We start from the raw sequence: 22,232 nt of genomic DNA, 5'->3' as shown, positions 1-22,232 counted from the left end.
GAGAAACCCATTATCGTGGTTTTAATCCGGCTTGGTCCGATTATGTTTTAGTTTGTCAGCGACTTACTCGATCGTGTTCGATGATGACTGGCCAAAGTGATAAAATGCCTCAGACTTCCATCACTTCGGGGTTTCCTTCCACAACAAACTGGCACGCCGTTATTTAACTGAAAATGTCACTCATTCTTAACATGAATGGTTTGTATATAACATCCAAGGGATATTTATTCCAATATCTCTACACACATGAAAAACACATGCAGTGAAAGGGAATCACCGATACATCCATTGGTTATTTTATAACACTGGAAATCTTTCAAGCTGACTCACATTCAATATATAACCTGCCTTTTACCATCCATTCATAATCTGTTTTCCCCCACTCAGCCTCATTCATGAGCTTCCTTTTCCAAATTACTCTCACTGATATTAAACTACATTTCCCAACTCAAACACTCACTCACTGCCTGCAGGAGATCTCTGATGAACATCGCGATTCGTAAGTTCATTTAGTTTGGAATGTAAACATGTGCCAGTCAAACACGTGTCCAGGAAAAGTATATTGAATGTGTAGTAATGATTCTGCTGTGTGGACCCTCCCTTCTGAGGGTTTGGTCAATATTCCACGTGAATGGTAAAAAACGGTATTAGTCACGGGAGACAATAATTCCAGGACGGACAGATCATGCTGGACGTATCCTTAAAATCAGCAAACATAGAGCTGATAAATCTTGTTTCACTTGGGAAGGCACAATCACGATCTATCGACCCCAGCACACACTTTCGCGCTTCCAGAGCGAGCTGTGTTTACAGTAGAGTTATGCCCTTGTACATCCAAGTTCTGCTCATCTATAATTATTGACTTCTTCTTAACGCCTTCTCAAATCGTTCGATGAGATAGTCATGTTCTTAAAATGACCAACTTCCAGAGGCCTTGGATTTGACAGGGTTAAAGTGTGTTTTGTGTGACTAGACGCACAAAATACAATGGTGATATACTTGGTTGAGGGTGGTATAATTATAATGAAACAGTGATTGTGCTTGACGTCCAGCTGGGAAGACCTGTAATTACCGTTTTTCAGGTCAGGCAAACATGTGGTTGATAGCATGAGCAATGACGATCTTCGATCTGCGATCCTTGAGAATGTAGTTTGGTTTAACCTGCCCCAGAATAGCATATCACCATAGGGGCGGCGGGGTAGCCTAATCGTTAAAGCACCCGCTCGTCACGCTGAAGACCCGGGTTCGATTCCCCGGGAGATAAAGTAATTAACCTACTCAGGTAAATGGCTTTAAAAAATAAACACTTTGTGTAGGTAACTTCGTGATCAATATGAAAAGTGTCAAAATCTCCAAACATGGACCCATGTAAAAAAGTGTTTTATAATGACACACAAACATCAAAATAACGCAAATCATCAAAATGTGTGAATCAAAAATCATAATGAAATATTTAATGAACTATTTCTTCTGTGTAAATATAATGATTATCTTTTTCAGTATTTCAGTATTTAACTTGTTCTTTATTGAAAACAATAAATGCTCTTCAAGGAACAATGTTTTCTGTGTTAATTAACTCATTAATGAACTATGCCTCCTGCGGGTACTCTTCAGCAACAGAGCTGTTCCCACTTTCATCGTAGGGATGGGGAAGCACCACCTGTGTGCACTGAACCATTAATTAATGTGTCTCACAACTGGGAGTTCTCACAAATGGGAGGACACCGATTCCCCATATGGGTACAATGTGTGAAGCCCATTTCTCTAGTCCCCCGGTCTGATAGTGCTGGAATATTGCTAAAAGAGGCGTTAAAGTATACTCACTCACTCATATCACCATATAATGAAAGTCACATGCAACACAAAATAATACAACATTGCATTTCACCTGATAACTATATAGTTACTCGCGTGTGGCCTAAGTCATATACAAAGATGAACTTTTTCCAGGCTCAAACCTTAAACCAATATAAAGGAGGGAATGTCTGTGTTTTTACGAGCTAGTTTCCAGCTATTTCTGTGTAACCGACTCTGCCTTCCTATCAAGGAAATGATACATTTGACGTCTTTTTCTTATTAATTAAGTTTGTATTTTCGTACGTAACGGGGCCAGTAGTTTCTGTTCTATTTAACTTATATGTGCATTCTAATAGAAATTCATATTCATTTTCAATGTCAGTTGGCATGATTTATCTATTTGACTTTTTAGCAATATGATATCTATCATTTTCAATCTTGATGATATCCTCTGACGCTGTGAGGATACTTCTGCTCATATGGACTTCATCGAATGTCCAAACATTTATTTCTGGAGGGGAGTCAGAAAGTTGGAGTTTTGGTCAGGATCGTATTAATTTCCCCTTCTTTTGTGCATGTGAGACATTAAATCATCTCCAGGCAGAGATGACCATTTGATGTCAATTGTTAAGTAAGTAAACCCAAATCAAGGAACAACCCTTCATTTGACTGAGTTGTAACGGTAAGCCAATGCATCAGTTAGATTGATGAAGTGTTTGCATTAAGACCTGATGTACAACACTGTTTGGTATATCAAGTATATGTTTATTTCAAAAGCCATCACGTGTCATCGTTAATATACAGGTATATGTTTATCTGGTGTTACACATCGTCAATAATGCATTTAGCAAACTCCGGTGAAATTGACATACCGTGATATCTACGCATCATATTGACATTCCAGCGAAAAGCTGCAATGTACACACGGGATATTCCATCTCGGGACATCACTTAAGCAGAACAGCGTTAAGTCTGTGAAGACAATCAGCCGTGGAGAGCGACTTAGCCGTGTGCGTAAAATGGTTCTAGTGGGTGCTTCAACATTCCATAGATCCTAGATACATTCCTCACTGTTGGGATGGTGGTGCCACTAATCTTGGAGACCAATATTTCCGGAAATGGGAATATTGCTATGGGAAACCAATACTTAAACTCTTCCTTGGCATTTGTTTGTCGAGATAATAAACTACACTTTGTTAAAAACGTTATGGTTTTATGACACTTTTTGTTCGATTTGTAAACCTCGACTCCGCAATACCGACTGGTCAGGTCGAATAACTGTTGAGCAAAGAAGTCACAGTCGGGGTAGGAGGATATTCCAACAAGACCTGCAGGCGCATTTACTCGCCGAACCGTAAAGATCCTTGTTAAAATTGTTCTTCAGCAACCCATGCTTGTCGTAACAGGCAACTAAGGGGATCGGGTGGTCAGACACATGTATGTTGACACATGGCATCGTATCTCACTTTCGTTGATCGATGCTCATGCTGTTGATCAATTGATTGTCTGGTCCAGACTGGATTATTTAAATACTGACGTCATGTAGCTTGAATAGTGCTGAGTGCGGCGTCCAGCAACAAACAGACACATTTAGCCGCATGTTTGACAAACATCGGTTGCTTGGAGCCAGTTCATACCCGGAATCGTTTGGACATAATAATTACATGTATCATGGCTGATGAGGTTAAGCTACATGCTCGCGTGTCGGAAATGCATTAGTGAGACAGCTAAACCATCAAGGTAAACAAGCTTGTGTGGGTATCATGTCAAGAGATAATTACAAGCTGGTTACTTAGTTTCAGTGTACATACCCATGTCATCTTGTAATAACCCAGCTATTAAATGTCACACTGAGATCTTAGGTCGGATAGGACGTCTCTGTAATTGACCTCAACGCAGTAACTCAAACAGTCATTGAAGAGGTTATACTTGTGTAAAGTGGAACCTCGTCAGACCAGACTCCTATCAGTCAAAATGATTACTATTATATACGTCAACTTAAAGGACCCGTGAAAGTCCGGGTTAGAATATTTATCTTCAGTAACCCATGCTTGTCGTAAGAGGCGACTAAGGGGATCGGGTGTCAGGCTCTCTTACTTGGTTGACACCTGTCATCGGTTCCCAACTGCACAGAACAATGCTCATGCTGTTGATCACTGGATTGTCTGGTCCAGACTCGATTATTTACAGACCGCCGCCATATAACTGTAATATTGCTGAGTGCGGCGTAAAACTAAACTCAGTTACTCACTCAACGTTATGATACAGACAGTTTCGTGCCTATTGGCTCTATAATCAGACATTCGTTAAAGCGGATGATTTCAAGAAAGGAACCGTTAGAATTAACATGGTCCATTTCACAGTCCTAACCTCATTATTCTCCCTTCCGACTACCCCTTAATGTCATCATATAGCAGTAAATGTAGTAAATTTAGATTTCCCTCCGTTACAAAATCTCCCATCTCACAGGGAGTTGAATTAAAAAGACTTGTTTGTCAACGCCAAATTCATACTTTTTCTGAAATGGTGTTTGTTTAGGAAAGGTACTTATGTCGAAGAAGCTACAATGCTCACCAAACACTATCTTTTCAAAATATTTACATATAGTTCTACATCTGAATTATTACCAAGTGAAATTATCATGACATGGAACCAGTTAAATTAATGCCTTTTCTGCTTGTAAAAACACCACTTTCATGACATTCTAGTCTTCATGTCTTCTACTATTTCAGTTGCAATCTTCTATGTTTGGTATCGGCGATACTAGTGTTGGGAATTGGTTAAAATCTCATAACTGAAGATTGGTTCATTACAACAGATCAATCATCGAAAATAATTGGTTAGCGCCATTTATAATTTTTTGGGGTTAATGCACAAACAGATAGAATAAAATGTAGGTCTTTGGGTTTTGGTGGTTTTGTTTGCAAATTGCACAAAATGCATTTGCAAATTTCACATCCTTAAAGGATGACAAGTTTGCTAGAAACATAAATTTCCTGGAATCTTTAAGCTAAATTCAATCATGACTTGGAACGAGCTCGTGGTGCTATGAAACGTAAATATAATGACACAGACAAAACCAACCTTGTGAAAAATATTGTTTATGCAAACAAGTGTTCCAAAATTGTTTGTGTTCCATTATGAAAATCATGATCAATTGCTTGGTCGTTTAGTCACTGCGACCAATCTTCAATTATTTCATTAATCGGACCACCACCAGGTGATACAAAGGTAAATGTAACTTAATGCTGCAATCAATGAAAGGAACCATTACACAGATACTCTGCAGCCTCATCTCTAGAAGTGTACTAACAAGGTGTAAGCTCATTCCTCTGTTATCTGATATGCCAATTTCCATATAAAAATGATTAAGTTTATTATTAATAAATGAGGCATATGCATATCGTTACTTGCGCAGGATATTGACTTTCAAATCTGCACCACAGAGCTATCGCAGGGCGTAGGCATCCTCTACGGCGCTTCATGATCATAATTAGCGTATCAGTTGGAAGCTTTGGAAAAGAAATGTTTTATAGCAAGCAATAATGTCTCAGACTGGTGTTACAACGAGATTGTCTGTGTGTGAGATCAATATCTCACACAGTCATTATAATGATCGACACAAGCCTCACAAAAACTGCGCCTATCTGATTACGTCAATTTCCTCCTATAGAAGAGCGTTATAGAGAAACGACCGACATAAAAACTGCAACATTTTGTCCAGTGAAACCAAGAAGGAATTCAAATCAATATATCCGAGGTCTGTATGATGTCTACTTATATATAATGTAGAACAACGCTCTGTGACGGCACCAACTCTGGCAGTAGCGTCGACGGTGTTGTGGTACATGAAGACCACACTTCCATCCATTACCATTTTTCCAAGACAGCGCGTGTCTAGAAGTCATATACAGCATATCAACAAGATAACTTATCAGTCGGATGGCTATATAAAGATATTCCATTATAAATCTTAATAACTAAAGCAGTTTCATATCATTAATAAGTAATACATGTTTCCGGAATATGAAAAATTATGTCTGGTAAAATATGATGGAGTTCCGGCTCAAGGAGAGGCGGGTTTGGTGGGGTTGACCAAAGATTCTTTAGCACTATCATAGTTTCTAGACAGAGGGCGCTGTTTTAATATCTAACTAAGGTCGACACTATTCTTCCACATAACTATACAGTACGCTAAGGTTATAAAGAACTCAAGGGAACAACTAATTTTGGTTCGTAATAACCATAGTTCGTTATACGCACGAGGCCTAAAATTTACAATGGTTGGGACAAAACTACCCAGTTCGTTACATCCGTCAGTGCGTTATAAGCGTGTCCGTTGTAACTTTCATTAGTTCATCAGTCAAGTATAAAATAAACAGACGAAAACTCAATGCCTTTTACGTTCCGGAATGGTAAAACGTTAACAGGAAGACTCAAACATAATTCATTGAGAAGAAGAATCCATGTTATTGTCAACTCGACTCTAACTGGTTACAAGATTTCAATTTAGATAAACATACTCTGTGACTTCTAGACTTTTACAAGTCTCTAAGGTAATAATTAATAGCTTAAATGATAAATTCTAAAAAAATATATTTAAACGAACAAATTGTCCCCCTAACATACTGGCGTCCTGAACTGTCCCCTTATCTAGACTTGCCACTTTAAAGGGTAGAATTATTATACATCTATAGGCTTAGCATTCAGTACAGCCTTGGAGCAAGGCTTTGTGGCACCAGGAGATGACATTTAACCCAAGGCTTAGTTTGAGGGACATATGGGAAAGCAATAGCCGCTCCAGTCCCTCTCCAGATGTGTGAATCATAACAGCATACAGAGGTATGTATACCTCCCTCTAACTGTGTCTCCACGAGAATACTTCTAGCAGCCTGATTTCATTAACATACACCATTCATCGCCATCCCTATGACCTAACGTTACAGCAACGCTGCAAGCTTATTTTCTCTATCTGTCTGTCTCAAAGGCGTTCGAAACTAATTGTTCATACTTTTTGCACGGAAAACAGTGATCGAAACAATCTGGTTCAAGAGTTCGTAAATTACTCTCGCACCAGATTGCTGAGTCTTCGCGTCACTGTTTAAACATATCGCATTCAGATGTGCTGCAGAAAACTGGATAGCCGCCGGTGATGGTTCTTGAAAAAGCTTTCTTTAAGAATACGGTTTTGTAAGGTCTGGAACTTTTTACGCTTAGTTCCAGACAATGGATGATCTCGGCGTCGACCAATTTGGTCACGTTGACCCGATGAAGTACGGAAGCATGTAACATTTACGAATGACAAAACCAGGCGCTGCAATTTGCTTTTACGATATACAGGAAGGAATGTCTGGGTTTTTACGAGCTCAACAATGTGTTTTGTTAGAAAATGTGGAAGAAAGGGATGCAATCCCCTTAAAAATAAATCCATCACTCTCTGGGTGAGCACATCACGCAATATTTGACGTATTCACAGAGCATTGGTCTGCCAGATTCAGTATATTTGCACAGAGAAATGCTGAGAGTCGATTTAAATGTGAGCGTTTCTTAAAGACCATTATAAAGTATTAACGACGATGTTGTGAACGGCATTGGTGGATAGGGTCAATACCATTCCGGGATGGCAGCGCGATCACTAAAGGGTTTCTCCAAACCGCTGATTAAACAGCATCCATTCCAATTCCGATGCATCTTTGTGATAGGTGATCCATAATCTAAAGTCACTCATCTACAAACACATAACTCCATATTTGTGACAGATGACTGAAAAAGCTTGCACCTCAGTGCAGATAATTGAAGGCAGTCATCGAGCGACACATGAAGACTGGCAGTCCTTTCTCTGTAAATGACAACACTGTTAACTGTTGCTTATGGCATACGTGCAGATTGATACACTGATATTAAAATTACATGTATTAACCTCGTTTCGGAATAAGCAGCTTTTGAAAATAACGCTTGATAGCTATGCTTAATGTTACTAGGCGGTATATTCTGGTCGTAACATCGATCTGACGAAGGCATGATCAAAGCAGTGTTTCAACAGAGGGCGTGTACACAATGCTGAATGGCTGGAGTTCGGCAATCGATGTTTATTACCGTCTGAATGTTATGTAATATAGACGGGAGTAATGGAGCTGCATCACAACGTGGTCCATTACTCACCAGGGATGCAATAACTAGACACACCTACACGTAAGTGTGGAGCACTGAAGATAATAATGTCGATACCAAATGGAGCCTGTGTTATCGGTGTCTGGCAGACTCGATCATTTACAGGACGCCATTGTTCATGTATTGAGGGGCATTTGAAAAGTTGTGTTAAACAAATAGACTGGATGAATGAATATTCAATGTATAGATATTTAATAATAAATAAAAGAAGGAAGGAATATTTGATAAATGAATGAATGAGTGAGTGAATGAATGAGTGAGTGAATGAAGGAAGGAAGGAAGGAAGGAAGGAATGAGTGAGTGAATGAGTGAATGAATGAATGAATGAATGAATGAATGAATGAATGAATATGCCGGAGACTATGACAGGCCAGACTGATCATATATTATTAGTTACTGTTTTAACGTGTATATTACATTATATGTTGGTAGCAACATCTTCTGAGGCACCACAATTAGCTGTGCAGAATTGTGTTCCTTAAGAATGCCAGAAACCTAGGTTCGCTCCAGTTATGTTTCTGGTTTAAAAAACGAAGGTTTCACCAACAGTCGTGACATGGCTGGTATACTGTTATATATGGCGTTAAACTCTATTCACACAATCACAAATATATTATCCCGTGTTCACAAAAGTCGAACCATCACTCAACGAAACGTTAACCAGTAGCCTATCCATTCCCGGCATTTATATTCAATGTGTTGATAATGCGAATATCGAACTTTGGAATAACGACTGACGTAAGGTTTGTGTTCAGAATGCAGTTTGATATGGTGGTAGTGACGTAGCTTAGTAGTATAAGCAGTCGCTCATCACGACAATGACGCGGGTTCAGTTTCCAGTAGACTAAGGCTTAGTCTCTGAATATATATAATTTTGATAGTAACAAACAAGCCCATTTAAATTGAAAAGGAGCCCTAGGGAGACCAGAGATTCAGAACCTGGGGAAATCTAGACTTGCTTCGTTTAGGGCTTTAGCAGTACAGGGAAGGCTAGGCTGTTGGGAAAATAATGTGGTTCAGGGACTGTGAGACAGACTAAGTTTCCAGGGGAAGGTCTGTGAAGTCTGTCCCTGATGTCGCTCTCCGTGATGAAACTGGGACACTGCAGAATGGCGTTAAAATATACTCACTCATTCGCCATATGAGTGCTATACATTCTCACTGTCGTTACAATAACCAAATTCCGCTCACTTCTGAATCAAATAGATCCTTCTCTTCATGTGTCCGAACACCTTAACGTAGAAGAAACTGGGGGTTATGAATAAATGTTTTTTATCACCCATGGGCGCATACTAAAAAGAAGACTGATTTTATACATGAACATCACGTTAGATGCACATGCGTTATTGGCGTCATCACATCCGTGCACACACAGCAAAAACCCATAAACAGATACAGCACACTCGATCAATGTTAATAAATATTGCAAAGGTATAATTCAATCTTGTGTTCATGTTTGTTTTGTTAAGGACGTTCTGATACAGAGTGGGTCGTTCAGTTTATTGTTTCTGTCATGAATTTAACATAGTGGGTGAGTGAGTCTAGTTTTACGCCGCACTCAGCAGTATCCCAACTATATCTGTAAATAATCGAGTCTGGACTAGACAATCCAGTGATCAACAGCATCAGCAACGACCTATGCAATTGGGATACGATGACATGTGTCAACCAAGCCGGAGAGCCTGACCACCCGATCCCGTTAGTCGGTTCTTACGATAGGCATGGGTTGCTGAAGACCAATTCCAACCCAGATTTTCACGTTTGGTCCAGATTCCTTCTTTTCCTCCACTGTTGCAATTGAGAAAGTACATTTTGCAAATGTGAACTTTACTGTTACCATTTCACATAAACAGTTTCGTGTCACAACAAAGATGATTAATATTCATAGAAAATACTCAATAATTTGTGAAGCATCAGAGCGTGACTATCTAATGTTAAACGCCGCTGTGAGTACTATGAATATTCAGGCTGTACCCAAACTTGTTATTAACCATGTCTGCATGTATACAGTGCCATCGCCAACCATATGGTGCGTATAGCATTTCCTTAGTATGGCAATTTAGGGCTTTGTAATGGTTTACAAACATATAAATAGCGTTGTCATTTACAACAAGCATAGAAATGTCCTCGTTTTCAAGTATGTCATAAGCCACTCATTAAAATGTTCGGGTGTGTCAATTGGAAATTGAGAGAGCGGACCAGAATGCTTTCGATCTATCTCTAAATCGGTGAATCTCATTTCGCCATGGGCTAGGTAAGAACGTGTTTACCATGTAATGTCAAATTTGATATAAAAATGTGTTTATATTAAAAAACCATCAACATTATTTTTGATTTGAAAGGACTCTACAGGAACTAATATAACAAGGCGTTATAAATTGAACCAGGGGTACTCTGATATAAGTACTTTCGAACCCGGTAGACTTTAGTATGTTATACGTTCAATAACACTGGTAATCCAGTATACGCCAGGAGCTCTGTAAACACACCAGACCCTACTACAGCTGCTGCCGATGCCGCCGTTAATGTGTTTCTATCCATTGAACGCGTGTGAACGAACTGACCCCTTCGCCATTCATAACTCGCTTCTACTCCCCACTGAAACATGGCGCAGAGGCGGCTCAGTCAAGTCCACTGACGGAGATCCCGAATCGATAATCTCTCGATTATTCCTATCTGTTCATACATCCCCTAGAAGGAATCATTGGTACTGTACGTGTTCTCATATATCTAATATTGATATATCATCACCATCAATGCCAGGAGATAAATTTACAATAACCCAGCAAAGGGCTGTCCTATTTTCCGAATGCTTGTTTGTGCTGCAACCTGTGTATTTGATAGAAAACAATACAATCAACATTCACAAATACGACTACCCGACAGCTGCAAGGCTACTTGTATGGGAGACGCTGAATGACAATGGAACGCGCATACAAAAATACCCCAACAAAGGGACTGTGTAAATGTATAAATATACTAGGCACGAGATAAAAGGGAACGACTTATCCGTAATGCATGTCTATTAATCACTCGTGTCGATGAATATTGAAATACGTCTGTCATCAATGCCACATTAGTATAGGCGGCACTGCAGTAAATAGGTTCTGTTGCCTAGGTAAACGTGAACATTGTACACTCCCTTGTCCAGCTAGACGTGTAACATCTGAGGACAGGCAGGGTATTGTAGACTAACGCTTAGTCTCTGAATATAAAGAATTTATAACAAATAAACCCATGTATATTGAAAAGGAGCCCCAGTGAGATGGGAGATTCCTGAACATAAGGAACTCTAGACTTGCTTCATTTAGGGCTTCAGCATTGCAGGGAAGGTTAGGCTGTAGGGAAAATAATGTGGTTCAGGGACGATGAGACAGGCTAAGGGTATTGTAAATTTTGTGTTTAGTGAGGCCGAAAAAATATTGTTTCCCAACAAGTAATTTCCCCAGTCTTGTTTTGGGATGGGTTGAGGAGGAGAAAATCGTTTCGGATTTTGCTTGAACTGTATTGATTACTACCTTGAATAATGAATCATGAACTTTGGTTTTTCTTACCTATCCAGCACCAGCTCCTCGAGTTGTCCAAGGTCACATGCGATGTATTCCAGCGATGCGTCCGTAATCCGGGGACACCACGAAATGTCGAGAACGCGTAACTTACGAAGGTTCTCCGCAATGAGTTCCACACCATCATCAGTGATCTTGCTGCACCCTGAAAGACTTAGGACGGTCAGATTTGGTAAGGAATGCACAATATTTACAATTCCATGGTTGGTGATTTCCCAGCAGGATTGGAGTTTGAGGATACACAACGTGTAACTTTGCTTCGCACTGAAAAAAGCCAATGCTGCGTCTGTCACGTGATACGCTTGGATGGTCAGTTCGTACAGGGATGGTAGAAGCTGGGATATGGCGCCAATCGTGTCGTCTGCTACGTTGATACAATCACTAATGCTAAGGGACACTATCTTAGGGTTAAGTGAAGACCATAAGCCTGTTTCCGTTATCTCATTACACCCGGAAATTTCAACCCGATAAATACAAGGCATCTTTTTAAACAGGACCTCCAAACCTGCGTCTGTGACGTTAGCACAGCGGACACTTATAGACCTAAGATGCTTCTTACTGGGCGGGAAATTGTTCACAAAATCCGAAATATCTTCGTCGGTGGCGCCGAACAAACACACAGCATCGAACCCTCTTTGGTGGAGGCTGTCGTACACCTGTTTCCTGACAACCATATCCTTTGTCCAGTCACGGTAGGATATGATCGGCATGACCTCTGCCCAATACTTAGTGTTATAAAGGATATGCTTCCAGCGTCTACACACCCGTGACAACACGCCTCTTTCCTCGGCAGAAAAGTAAAAGAAAAATTTGGACAAAAACGACTCATCCATGAACAAATCCTGGATAGTTTTATGGGCAGCTTTTCCACTCATAGTCCGAATTCGTTTCACAAATCCAGCTTTTGGTGAACGCGTCAACCTGACGTTATTGAGCGGCGAGCCATTGGTGGCTCGGTGTAGCGTCTCTTTGAGGGAAGACCCTCCGCCTTGGGACGATTGTTCTCTATGGAGGCGGAGGCCCCGAATACCATTTGATATCTCCATGTAGGCCCGGCGTATTGTAGACATGACACCAAACCAAGAGCCGTGCTAACGCGCGCTTCCAATACCTGACATGCGCTACATGTGTCGTTACATAGGTGCCCTCCTTTCAGCTAGATACATTTAAATACTGCACCATGTCCACGCAGGGTTCTCCCATTGGCTACTGCAGCTGATCGCTTTCGCGTGTATTCGCGGCAAGAGAGATGACTGAGAAACCGCTCTTTCACAAGCTCCTGTGGTCAAAATGAATTCATAGGTATCCCAAGAACACAACTTCTTCAAATCTTTACGTCTGCTTTTCCCGGAAGCTGTGGTAGGTGCGGTAACTTGGGAAGACAAGAGCAGACGACCATCCCGCGCGACAAGTGAGGCAGGACTGGCTGCGGAGGGAAATGCTGCCTGTCGATATTAGGCCCGCTTAGATCGATACTCGAGGCCGATGTTGCTACCAGTCAGATCGTGCCAACAGTGAACGCCTGTCTTTGACCCACGTTACGACTGTGACGAAGCCGTGCTTGGAGGGGTTGGGGAGGGGTATCGATTTTTTCGATCAGGGTCGTGTTCGACTTAATCATACATTCATCAGTGTAAAGTGTATTCTAACACTGGGTTCATCGTGGGGGACGTCTGTAGATCGTGTATTGGGGGCGGCTGGGCGTGTCGGGGCTGACCGATATCTCATCATGAAGAAATGGAAAGTTAATTTTGAAGACGTGAACGTGATCTAACTATATTCAACGCTTGATTTTGGACAAGTGCTGTTAATGACTTTCCTGTTTTCTCACGGCCTTTGTCATTGTTCTTCTTATTCGAAGAATGTGGATTTTAAATAGTGATTTTAAAATATACTTTCTACGTTAAATTGTTATGCAGTGAAGGGTTATGAGTTTATTAGTTTTGATAATATTCGAGTACGAAACTGGACATTTGTTTTCAAATTTTTAATTTTAAATTTTCGAACCAAATTATAATTTCAGATGGAAACTGGACCTGTTTTTATACGTCTACAAACAGATTTTACAATTTAAAAATTTCATATGGAAACCAACTGGTGTTTAAAACAAACGGTATTTTGCCATCAAACATAATCTACATATGCGCTGGCGTCAGGTTAACGCCAACAGCAGAAAAGCGACACAAGGGCCAGAGGTTGTATACGACGCTTCAAACAGTAATTTTCACAAACCATTTTTCATTCGCCTGACACAGAAACATATATATATATACAAAGATAAAACATAATGAGGTCAGCACAACCCACAACCCCAGTCCCTCTCCTTACTCCCCTGCCCCCCTCGCCGAAAGGTTGAACGTTATTCCCCTACAGCACAATTTTGGAACCCGCCTTGCCGTCTCACATGCTGTTGTTTAACGCATCATTTCACTAGTGTTTGGCAGAAATGTGAACAGCGCGGATCACGAGGCATATGGGCCTTTGGCGAACCGACGCAGAACTTTACCAGTTGACTAGCATCTACTGGTACCTCCTAATGCTGGGGCGTTGCGGCGTAGCGAGATTTCGCTGGGACATGCTGGGAGAGCACCGGAGTCAAATATAGAAAACGGACCTTTTTGAGAAAAAAGTAACTGTTTCTCTCCCTGTGCTTGGGAGCTATTAACTTTGTTTGAGAAGACTTGTGTGAGTTTTATTGGCTCCCGTCTCCGAGTTATGACCATTTGTTTGACTATATCTGTTTTCGACATTTCAACCAACCTATATCTTGAGTGAGTGAGTGAATTTAGTTTTACGCCGTTTTTAGCAATATTCTAGCAATATCACGGCGGGGGACACCAGAAATGGGCTTCCACATTGTACCCCTGTGGAGAATCGAACCAAGGTCTTCTGCGTGACGAGTGAACCACCAGACCACCCCACTGCCCCAACTTATATCTTGACGCACATGTGTGTTTCTGGTAATATTTGTCTTTTGTAGTCTCTAGCATATAAAAAAGTCAACGTCAGTGAAAATTCCTTTTCGATAATCTTTCAATTCTATCGAGCGTAAACGGCAAAACAGTTGTGGAAAATATAATATTATGAACGGATTGTAGAGGCGGAAAATTCCAAATTTGTCTCCCATAAAGAAAGTAAACCAATTTGTTTTGTTCTGTACAAGTTGTACGAATTGGATTTCCAGCAAAACCCTTTATCATTATTGGGAACGAAGAAAATTTCAATCAGTCCCTGTATAATTAATTAAATATATGAAAGAAATGAATTTGTTTGAACACCTAAAACGATTTGAACTTTTTGAAAAATACAGAGCAAACTACATATATTTGAATGGAAAATATATATTGGAATTAACTTGATGAAAGGACATTTTTTGTTGAAAATGATTAAAATTATTGACTTTATAAACATGCTATTAATCTGCAGCCAGATTTTCAAACATGGTTTAAGTACATCGTATGAAAATTTCAGACGAGCTATCGATTTGAGTATAATGATCACACACGTGTTCAGTTTATTGCGGAATTGCTTATTGAAGCACACTTATCTAATTAGCTTGTTTTAATACATGCCGGTACCTTTCTCCCAATCAAAAATGTACAACACGAGTGTTTCCAGAACCACGAGTGTTACGTTCCCGAAAATGTCCTGATTAATGATTCTATAGTCATGTACCTATGAAATACTAGAAGGGACATTGTCGCGTTGTCGCCCTCACAAAAAAAGCAAATTAACCAAAGTGCGACAATGAGACAACGCGACAATGTCCCTTCTGGGATTCCATATGTACCTGCTCGTGGGTTTCATCAAAGTGGCGCACGTCTTGGGCCATGAAATGCTTGAGCCATGCAGGGCTTTCTTCCAAAGTTACTCTAACACGTGATGAGATAAACGAAAAAATATTCAACAGCATTAAACCCATTAAACTCCCTGTGAAAGATGTTTGTAATTACTGACGTCATAGCAGACTATGTGGAATTCAACATTGTCCTGGAAATCGGGTTTCCAAGGTAACAGCTTTCATTATCTATTGCTGACGAGCCTGGACTTAAAGGTAACGGTGATGTGTGTTTACTTCCAACACAGGGCAACCTCCAAGCTCCAGCTATCTCACATGTTCCCAGTCCATGTACCACGAAGTTGTAATGGTATTTGAATATATAGTGTGGAGCTAGTGGTAATATTTTATTGTGTATTGATAATCGTTGAACCCCATTTTATGTTGAAACGCAGTCTTTAAGTACAAGTAAACACAAATATTTCCCTTGGTTGTGTACTTGCATACTTGCAGATGTCATAGGCAACTACAGTTTCAAATGTAATAACAACGATTACAAAAAATGCCATGATACATACCCACAACCACTCCCATAACTACACATATACATGTACATCCAAAACAATTATATAACCACTCTCATACCGTAAGAACATCCAAACGAGCAACGTCTATAGACACATCCACATTTACATCTGTACCTTGAAACATAAGACTCAGTGACAGATGTACCAACAGCAACAGCTATAGACACATCCACATTTACATCTGTACCTTGAAACATAAGACTCAGTGACAGATGTACCAACAGCAACAGCTATAGACACAGCCACATTTACATCTGTACCTTGAAACATTAGACACAGTGACAGATGTACCAACAACAGCTATAGACAGCCACATTTACATCTGTACCTTGAAACATAAGACTCAGTGACAGATGTACCAACAGCAACAGCTATAGACACAGCCACATTTACATCTGTACCTTGAAACATTAGACACAGTGACAGATGTACCCACAGCAACAGCTATAGACACAACCACATTTACATCTGTACCTTGAAACATAAGACTCAGTGACAGATGTACCCACAGCAACAGCTATAGACACAGCCACATTTACATCTGTACCTTGAAACATAAGACACAGTGACAGATGTACCACAGCAACAGCTATAGACACAGCCACATTTACATCTGTACCTTGAAACATAAAACTCAGTGACAGATATACCCATAGCAACAGCTATGTACACATCCACATTTACATCTGTACCTTGAAACATAAGACACAGTGACAGATGTACCAACAGCAACAGCTATAGACACAACCACATTTACATCTGTACCTTGAAACATAAGACTCAGTGACAGATGTACCCACACCAACAGGGACATTAGTTCTGTGCAGATCCAAGATTCCTGATAATGTGTGAGTGGATTTCAAGACAGAGATTTCTAGGAATTCTTTGAATTCTTTGATTGGAATGGAACAAGATGTTCCTAAAAATATAAAAAGTTAGTTATTCTCTCCTTTACATTTCAACTTACTCTTAATTATATATATAATTATGAGTACTTATGCCTAACCTTCAGTGCCACACCATGTTTTCAAGATGATTTTACATTCTTCACCCATCCCTTCGTCATTCTATTTACTCCTGAAGCCAACCACTTTCCCCTACCCACACCAACACCGTTCCCACTTGGATAATGTCCCGTATAAACAGCATGTGACCAACAGAGGGTGAGGTTTCCGTACCTGCACACAGGTTATAATGTCAGATGTGCATGCATACGTATGATATGTGTTTATATATATACACCGTTATATCAGCGAGCAAGTAACCAGATGTGCGTGGAAGGTGGGAGTCGCACGGGGCAGGCAACGCCGAACAAATCTGGCAAGTATCCATGTTCATAACATAAATGTTCCAGAATGTGAAAAACAAACTCTTATGATTTAATATAAACTGGGAATTTTATAAGAATTTGTTCTATGCAGACGATTTAGTTCTTATCTCAAGTATGCAAAACATTCCTTCGTTAGATGGCTTTAAGCTAGTGTTATACAAAATGTTTTCTGAAACATTTAGAAGACTCTTCATGTAAACTCCCTCAAACAGAACCCACAAGAATGAATTAACCAGTGTGCCCAAGGGCTCGACTGTAGAATCGTTTATATTTCGTGTTTATGTTTTATGACACAGTTAATAGACTGCATTGTTTTAATTTGCAAGGTGCTCGAGTTTGTGTGAAAAGATTAACTTCAGATAGAATGGTTATTGATTTAAATCTCTCGAAATTGAGTAGCGCAATACTGGCTAATCTGTTTCAACTATAGCAACACCGAAGCTCTTCTGTTCTCCTTCATGGTGACTTTTGTAGGGCGATCGTTATGTTGCTTTTGTGAAAACATCTTGGAAACAACGTTTTTATATGAAAGAAAGTATTCACACAACTAGTATTGTATGATCAGCTGCAGAGTGAGTGAGTGAGTAAGTGAGTGAGTATGGTTTTACGACGCTTTTAGCACTATTCCTACAATAACACGGCGGGTGACACCAGAAATGGGCTTCACTCATTGTACCCACGTGGGGAATCGAACCCGGGACTTTGGCATTTTAATCATTAGGCTACCTCGTCGCTCCGATATGTTATATAAAGAAACTTGTGTATAGTATTAACATATACTTCATATACAACGGATCCTTTGTGTTACATGATATGACACCAAATTAAGGTATATGGTTTTGACCTATTCACGATCATTTGTGGATAAAGCATCGTTCATAAAAGTAAATGGGGGGAGTTATTTGAAAATGATTTTTATAATTTGATGGCGTGTAAATTACATAGATATTCAAGAATTTGAACATATTGTTATTGTAAAGCTCTGGTTGATTAGTAATGTGTGCTTACATGGAAATCTACAGTTTACATTAAAGGAAAACGAACTGGTAATCAAGGCTGTAAATAAATATGGATTAGAAGTTATTATTATTGGTTTTCCATGCTGCCCATCTTTTCTTTACTGCTTTCTTTTAATGAGGATGCGGGTGGTCCAGCCGTCAAAGGCGCTGGAAATCCCTGGGCAGAGTTACGCCCCTTAGGAACGCTAGAGACCTATGATTGCGGGTTCGAATCCCAATTCGACTCTATTATATTTCTAATTTTACCGGTCCTATTCCCGTTCGTGTTGGTTTCAGTGTAATAGTGTACTAACTTACGTTTATGGATTTTCTTCTACAGTGAGCTGTCACGTCATGTCATACCTTATCTTATGTCCTATCTTATCATGTCATGTGTCGTGTTATCTCATGTAGCGTGATCAGATGTCATGTCCTGTGGTGATCTGTCATGCTTTGCGTCAAGTGATGTCATGCATTGAGACCCGTGAAGATCCGGGTTAGAACTGATCTTCAGTAACCCATGCTTGTCGTAAGAGGCGACTAACGGAATCGGATGGTGAGATGATGATGATGATGATGATGATGATGGTGATGGTGATGGTGATGATGGTGAAGGTGATGATGATGATGTTGATGATGATGTTGATTATGATGATAATGACAAAGACGACGTGACTGAACATGTTACACACAACCACGTCAACCACGTGTTCCCAGCCTGTACCTTGACATAACAGGCCCCAAGTAGGCTGGATTAGCCCGCGTTCCACACTGTCAAGACCACACGCAGACCACATGTCATGTATGGCTCCAGAGTATCGCGTGGCTACATAAACAGTACACACAATACTATCTTATCACTTTGATAACATTTTGTTTTCTCCTGATCTAATGTTACAAGCCATAAAGAACGCGCTATAGACAGGTTTTGCTTTTATGCTTCAACTCTTCCGTTTCTAAAATTAGTGTGTAGCGTTCCCCACACAACAATGGCTCAAGTGCCTCAGTGGACAGCTGACTGTCCGGTAATCGACCAGCAGCGCTATTATAGGTCCGCTTCAATGTAATTATTTCACTCATTGTAACCACCTGTAACGCACACCTATATTTTCTAGCTATACTACCCATCAAAAGTTTAGACTCACTGAAAGCACTCACTGTATGTTATGCATATATATATGGTTACATCGAAGATGAATTTTTCCACTAACTTGGGGGGAACCAACTGCAAACCTTATGCAGATGAATTGCACGAGGATTATGCATCAAAATACTGAAAAGCATATGCAAATATCGCACATGTAATTATATAAACAGCTGCTTTTTGGTGTAAAGTTTTGTTACGAATTCGCCATTTTTCACTGAATTTCATCATTTATTGAACTCATGACAATAATCTTTTCAACGTTACGAATTTGTTTTACAATACATCAGTTCATGTGTAAACAGTACTTTTAAACAGTATGGAATATTTTGCAAAATCTAGTTTAGAACAGTTGACTGAAGTAAGTGGCTACATACACTAGTGAGTCTAAACTTTTGATGGGCAGTACATATATTAAAAGATGTAATACATCTGTATTCGGCGACTGCTTAAAGTTTAGTAATATTTTGAAACAAAATGTAGTTTTTGGTCAATTACTATGTTCAAGTGTGTGCACCTTTCGTTGCCAGTTAGCTTGGCGTTAGTAGTTCCGATTATATTATTTGCATCTAACCATAACATTTAGTATCTGATTATGGATTACTATTTTGATTCTCAAAAAGGGTCTCATATTTTTGTATCAAGGAATATCATTATACCCGTGACCTCCAGTCCATGTACAACGAATTACATAACAGTTAATCTTGCATTAAAAATCCGTCTATTTGTCAAAAATCTCATCAATTATGATACGGTTCATGAAGCATTCTAAACCACAGGGCAAAGGACAAGTATACACTTGCGGGGCGGTGGGGTAGCATAGTGGTGTAAGCGTTCGCTCGTCACACTACGACCCTGGTTCGATTCCCACATGGGCACAATGTGTGAAGCGCATGTCATAACTTTCATGATTTCAAAATTATTTATCACTGTAGGCAAACAATAAAAGATGTCACTTGTTATGCTTGGTAGAATGTCCTATTTGAATTTGTTTGACTAAATCTGGATCTTCTGGATTTCTGGTGTCCCCTGCCGTGATATTGCTGGTATATTGCTACAAGAGGCGTACAACTCGCTCACTCACTCAGTATATACTTGCAAACTGGATTTTGACTAAGGAAAGGAAACACTTACAATATACAAAAGCATGACAAATATTGTCGAAATACAGCAAGCTGAAGTTCCGCGACACAACTACTAGTATATCACACCTGTATCAATAGCACCATCGTAGAAATGTTTCATGTTTGTTATGTTTGTTTTATATGAGCCGTCATCATACAAAATCGTTTACTTTCCTTGGCACGATGTTTAATGTTTCATGGTTTTGAGATCTGTAATAAGAAGCCCTGAAACAAACATCGTCCCATTTGGCATGTAGGTATATCCATTACTGTATATTACATTGGGTTTAATAAGATTAGTGCGTGGCACGGAATCAGCAGTGATCCCTATCCACAGACATTCGGCTTTTAGACCATCAACAAATACCAAACTGACAACTTTGTAAACAAGCGCATGTGTTCCTCATATGCCACACAGAATAAATGTCTGTTACATTCCTGGCAAATGCGATGATACATAAGCCATTAATAGCATCCGTAGGCATGGTCCTCATCAACAATAGCATCAACGGCAAGAGATGCATATAACCTTCATTGAGAGGTAACTGCATGTGCAAGTTCACATCATTCAAACTGTGCATGTCGGAACAGAACTACACCCAGATGCACAAAACAAGCATACACCCAGATGCATGTGATGCATATTTCTTGCATGTCAATGTTTATCTATTTTGCATGATGCTTTGCCGATTGATGCTTTCATTTGTTTCTAGGAAAGATGTTTATGTACACAAATTGGGTGATACCTTTTCACGTCATGAAGACGTCTGTTTTTCTGGAAGAGTTTCTTCTGTGTTTTTCTTCCTGCACTTCGCGGTAGATAGCTCGTGTCGAGTGCTGCGTTTATGTGTTGTTTTCCAGTGCATTAAAACCTGGAAGCTCTTCTTCTGTTGTTTATCGTTGTGTGTGCTGGGGCATTGATAGCCTTGTTGTCAAGGCACCGCCATTCCATGTCCACTTAGACGCGCCGGAATCCCAGGATTGTGACTTCAAATGTTCAATAGTCACATTTCGCTTCATGTCACGCAACACATCAGGTGTCAGGCTGTCTGCTGGTCACGACTGTTGACGTATAATCGTGCATTAGACTAACAACATATTTTACAGAAAAAAGGCTCATAGTGAAAAAAATATATAATAAAAAGGAGCCCTGAGACTTCCTTCATTTTCAGAGCTGTGGAAATCTAGACTTGCCACATTTTCTAGACTTGCGTGGGCTATCTTGGATATATTTGCTTCAGGGTCTGTACGACAGACAGTCTGTATGACATTGCCGTGCATGCTCGTAGTTCGAAAATTTCGAAGAATGTCATCCTACTCAAAAGTAGTTTGATCAAAATCACATTCAATGCCAAGGAAAGCTTTCAAAACGTTTGTTGGTACGAAAATGTAGAAGACATTTAAAAAATGACAACTAAACATGTTCGATGTTATTCCCTATTTTGTCCTTGTATTAGCTTGGCCTATACGAGGGGCTATCAAAAAGCCTAAAATACTTCTGATATGGGCATGATAAAAATAACTGTATGATAATAAAGAATGGTTTATGTCATTCACTTAAGCGTAATATTGACATGCACATGTCGCTAGTTTCCGGTCACGTGACATCTGGTCACGTGTACCCCTATTGAAACGGCAGAAATCGATAAGCTTGAGTACAGAGCAGTCATAACGTTTTTGGTCCGTTATGTGAATGATAAATTGATAGCCCCTCGTACATCTCTTTGTGTGTGCCTG

General features: G+C 39.9%; 1 protein-coding gene across 1 annotated transcript in view; it reads right to left on the bottom strand.

The window, feature by feature from the left end:
* LOC124269345 (F-box/LRR-repeat protein 16-like) overlaps positions 1-12,941 on the bottom strand; it is a 66,417-nt gene extending 53,476 nt beyond the window's left edge. The window contains exon 1 of the mRNA XM_046704363.1: positions 11,523-12,941. Coding sequence (XP_046560319.1) covers positions 11,523-12,604 — 1,082 coding nt within the window. The 5' untranslated portion in view covers positions 12,605-12,941. The remainder of the gene's footprint in view (positions 1-11,522) is intronic.
* Positions 12,942-22,232: the final 9,291 nt, after the last annotated feature.

The sequence above is a fragment of the Haliotis rubra genome, unplaced genomic scaffold (genome assembly GCF_003918875.1).
Source record: "Haliotis rubra isolate DU_JTF1 unplaced genomic scaffold, ASM391887v1 Scf144, whole genome shotgun sequence".
Taxonomy (NCBI): Eukaryota; Metazoa; Mollusca; class Gastropoda; order Lepetellida; family Haliotidae; genus Haliotis; species Haliotis rubra.
This window is presented reverse-complemented; position numbering and strand designations above follow the sequence as displayed.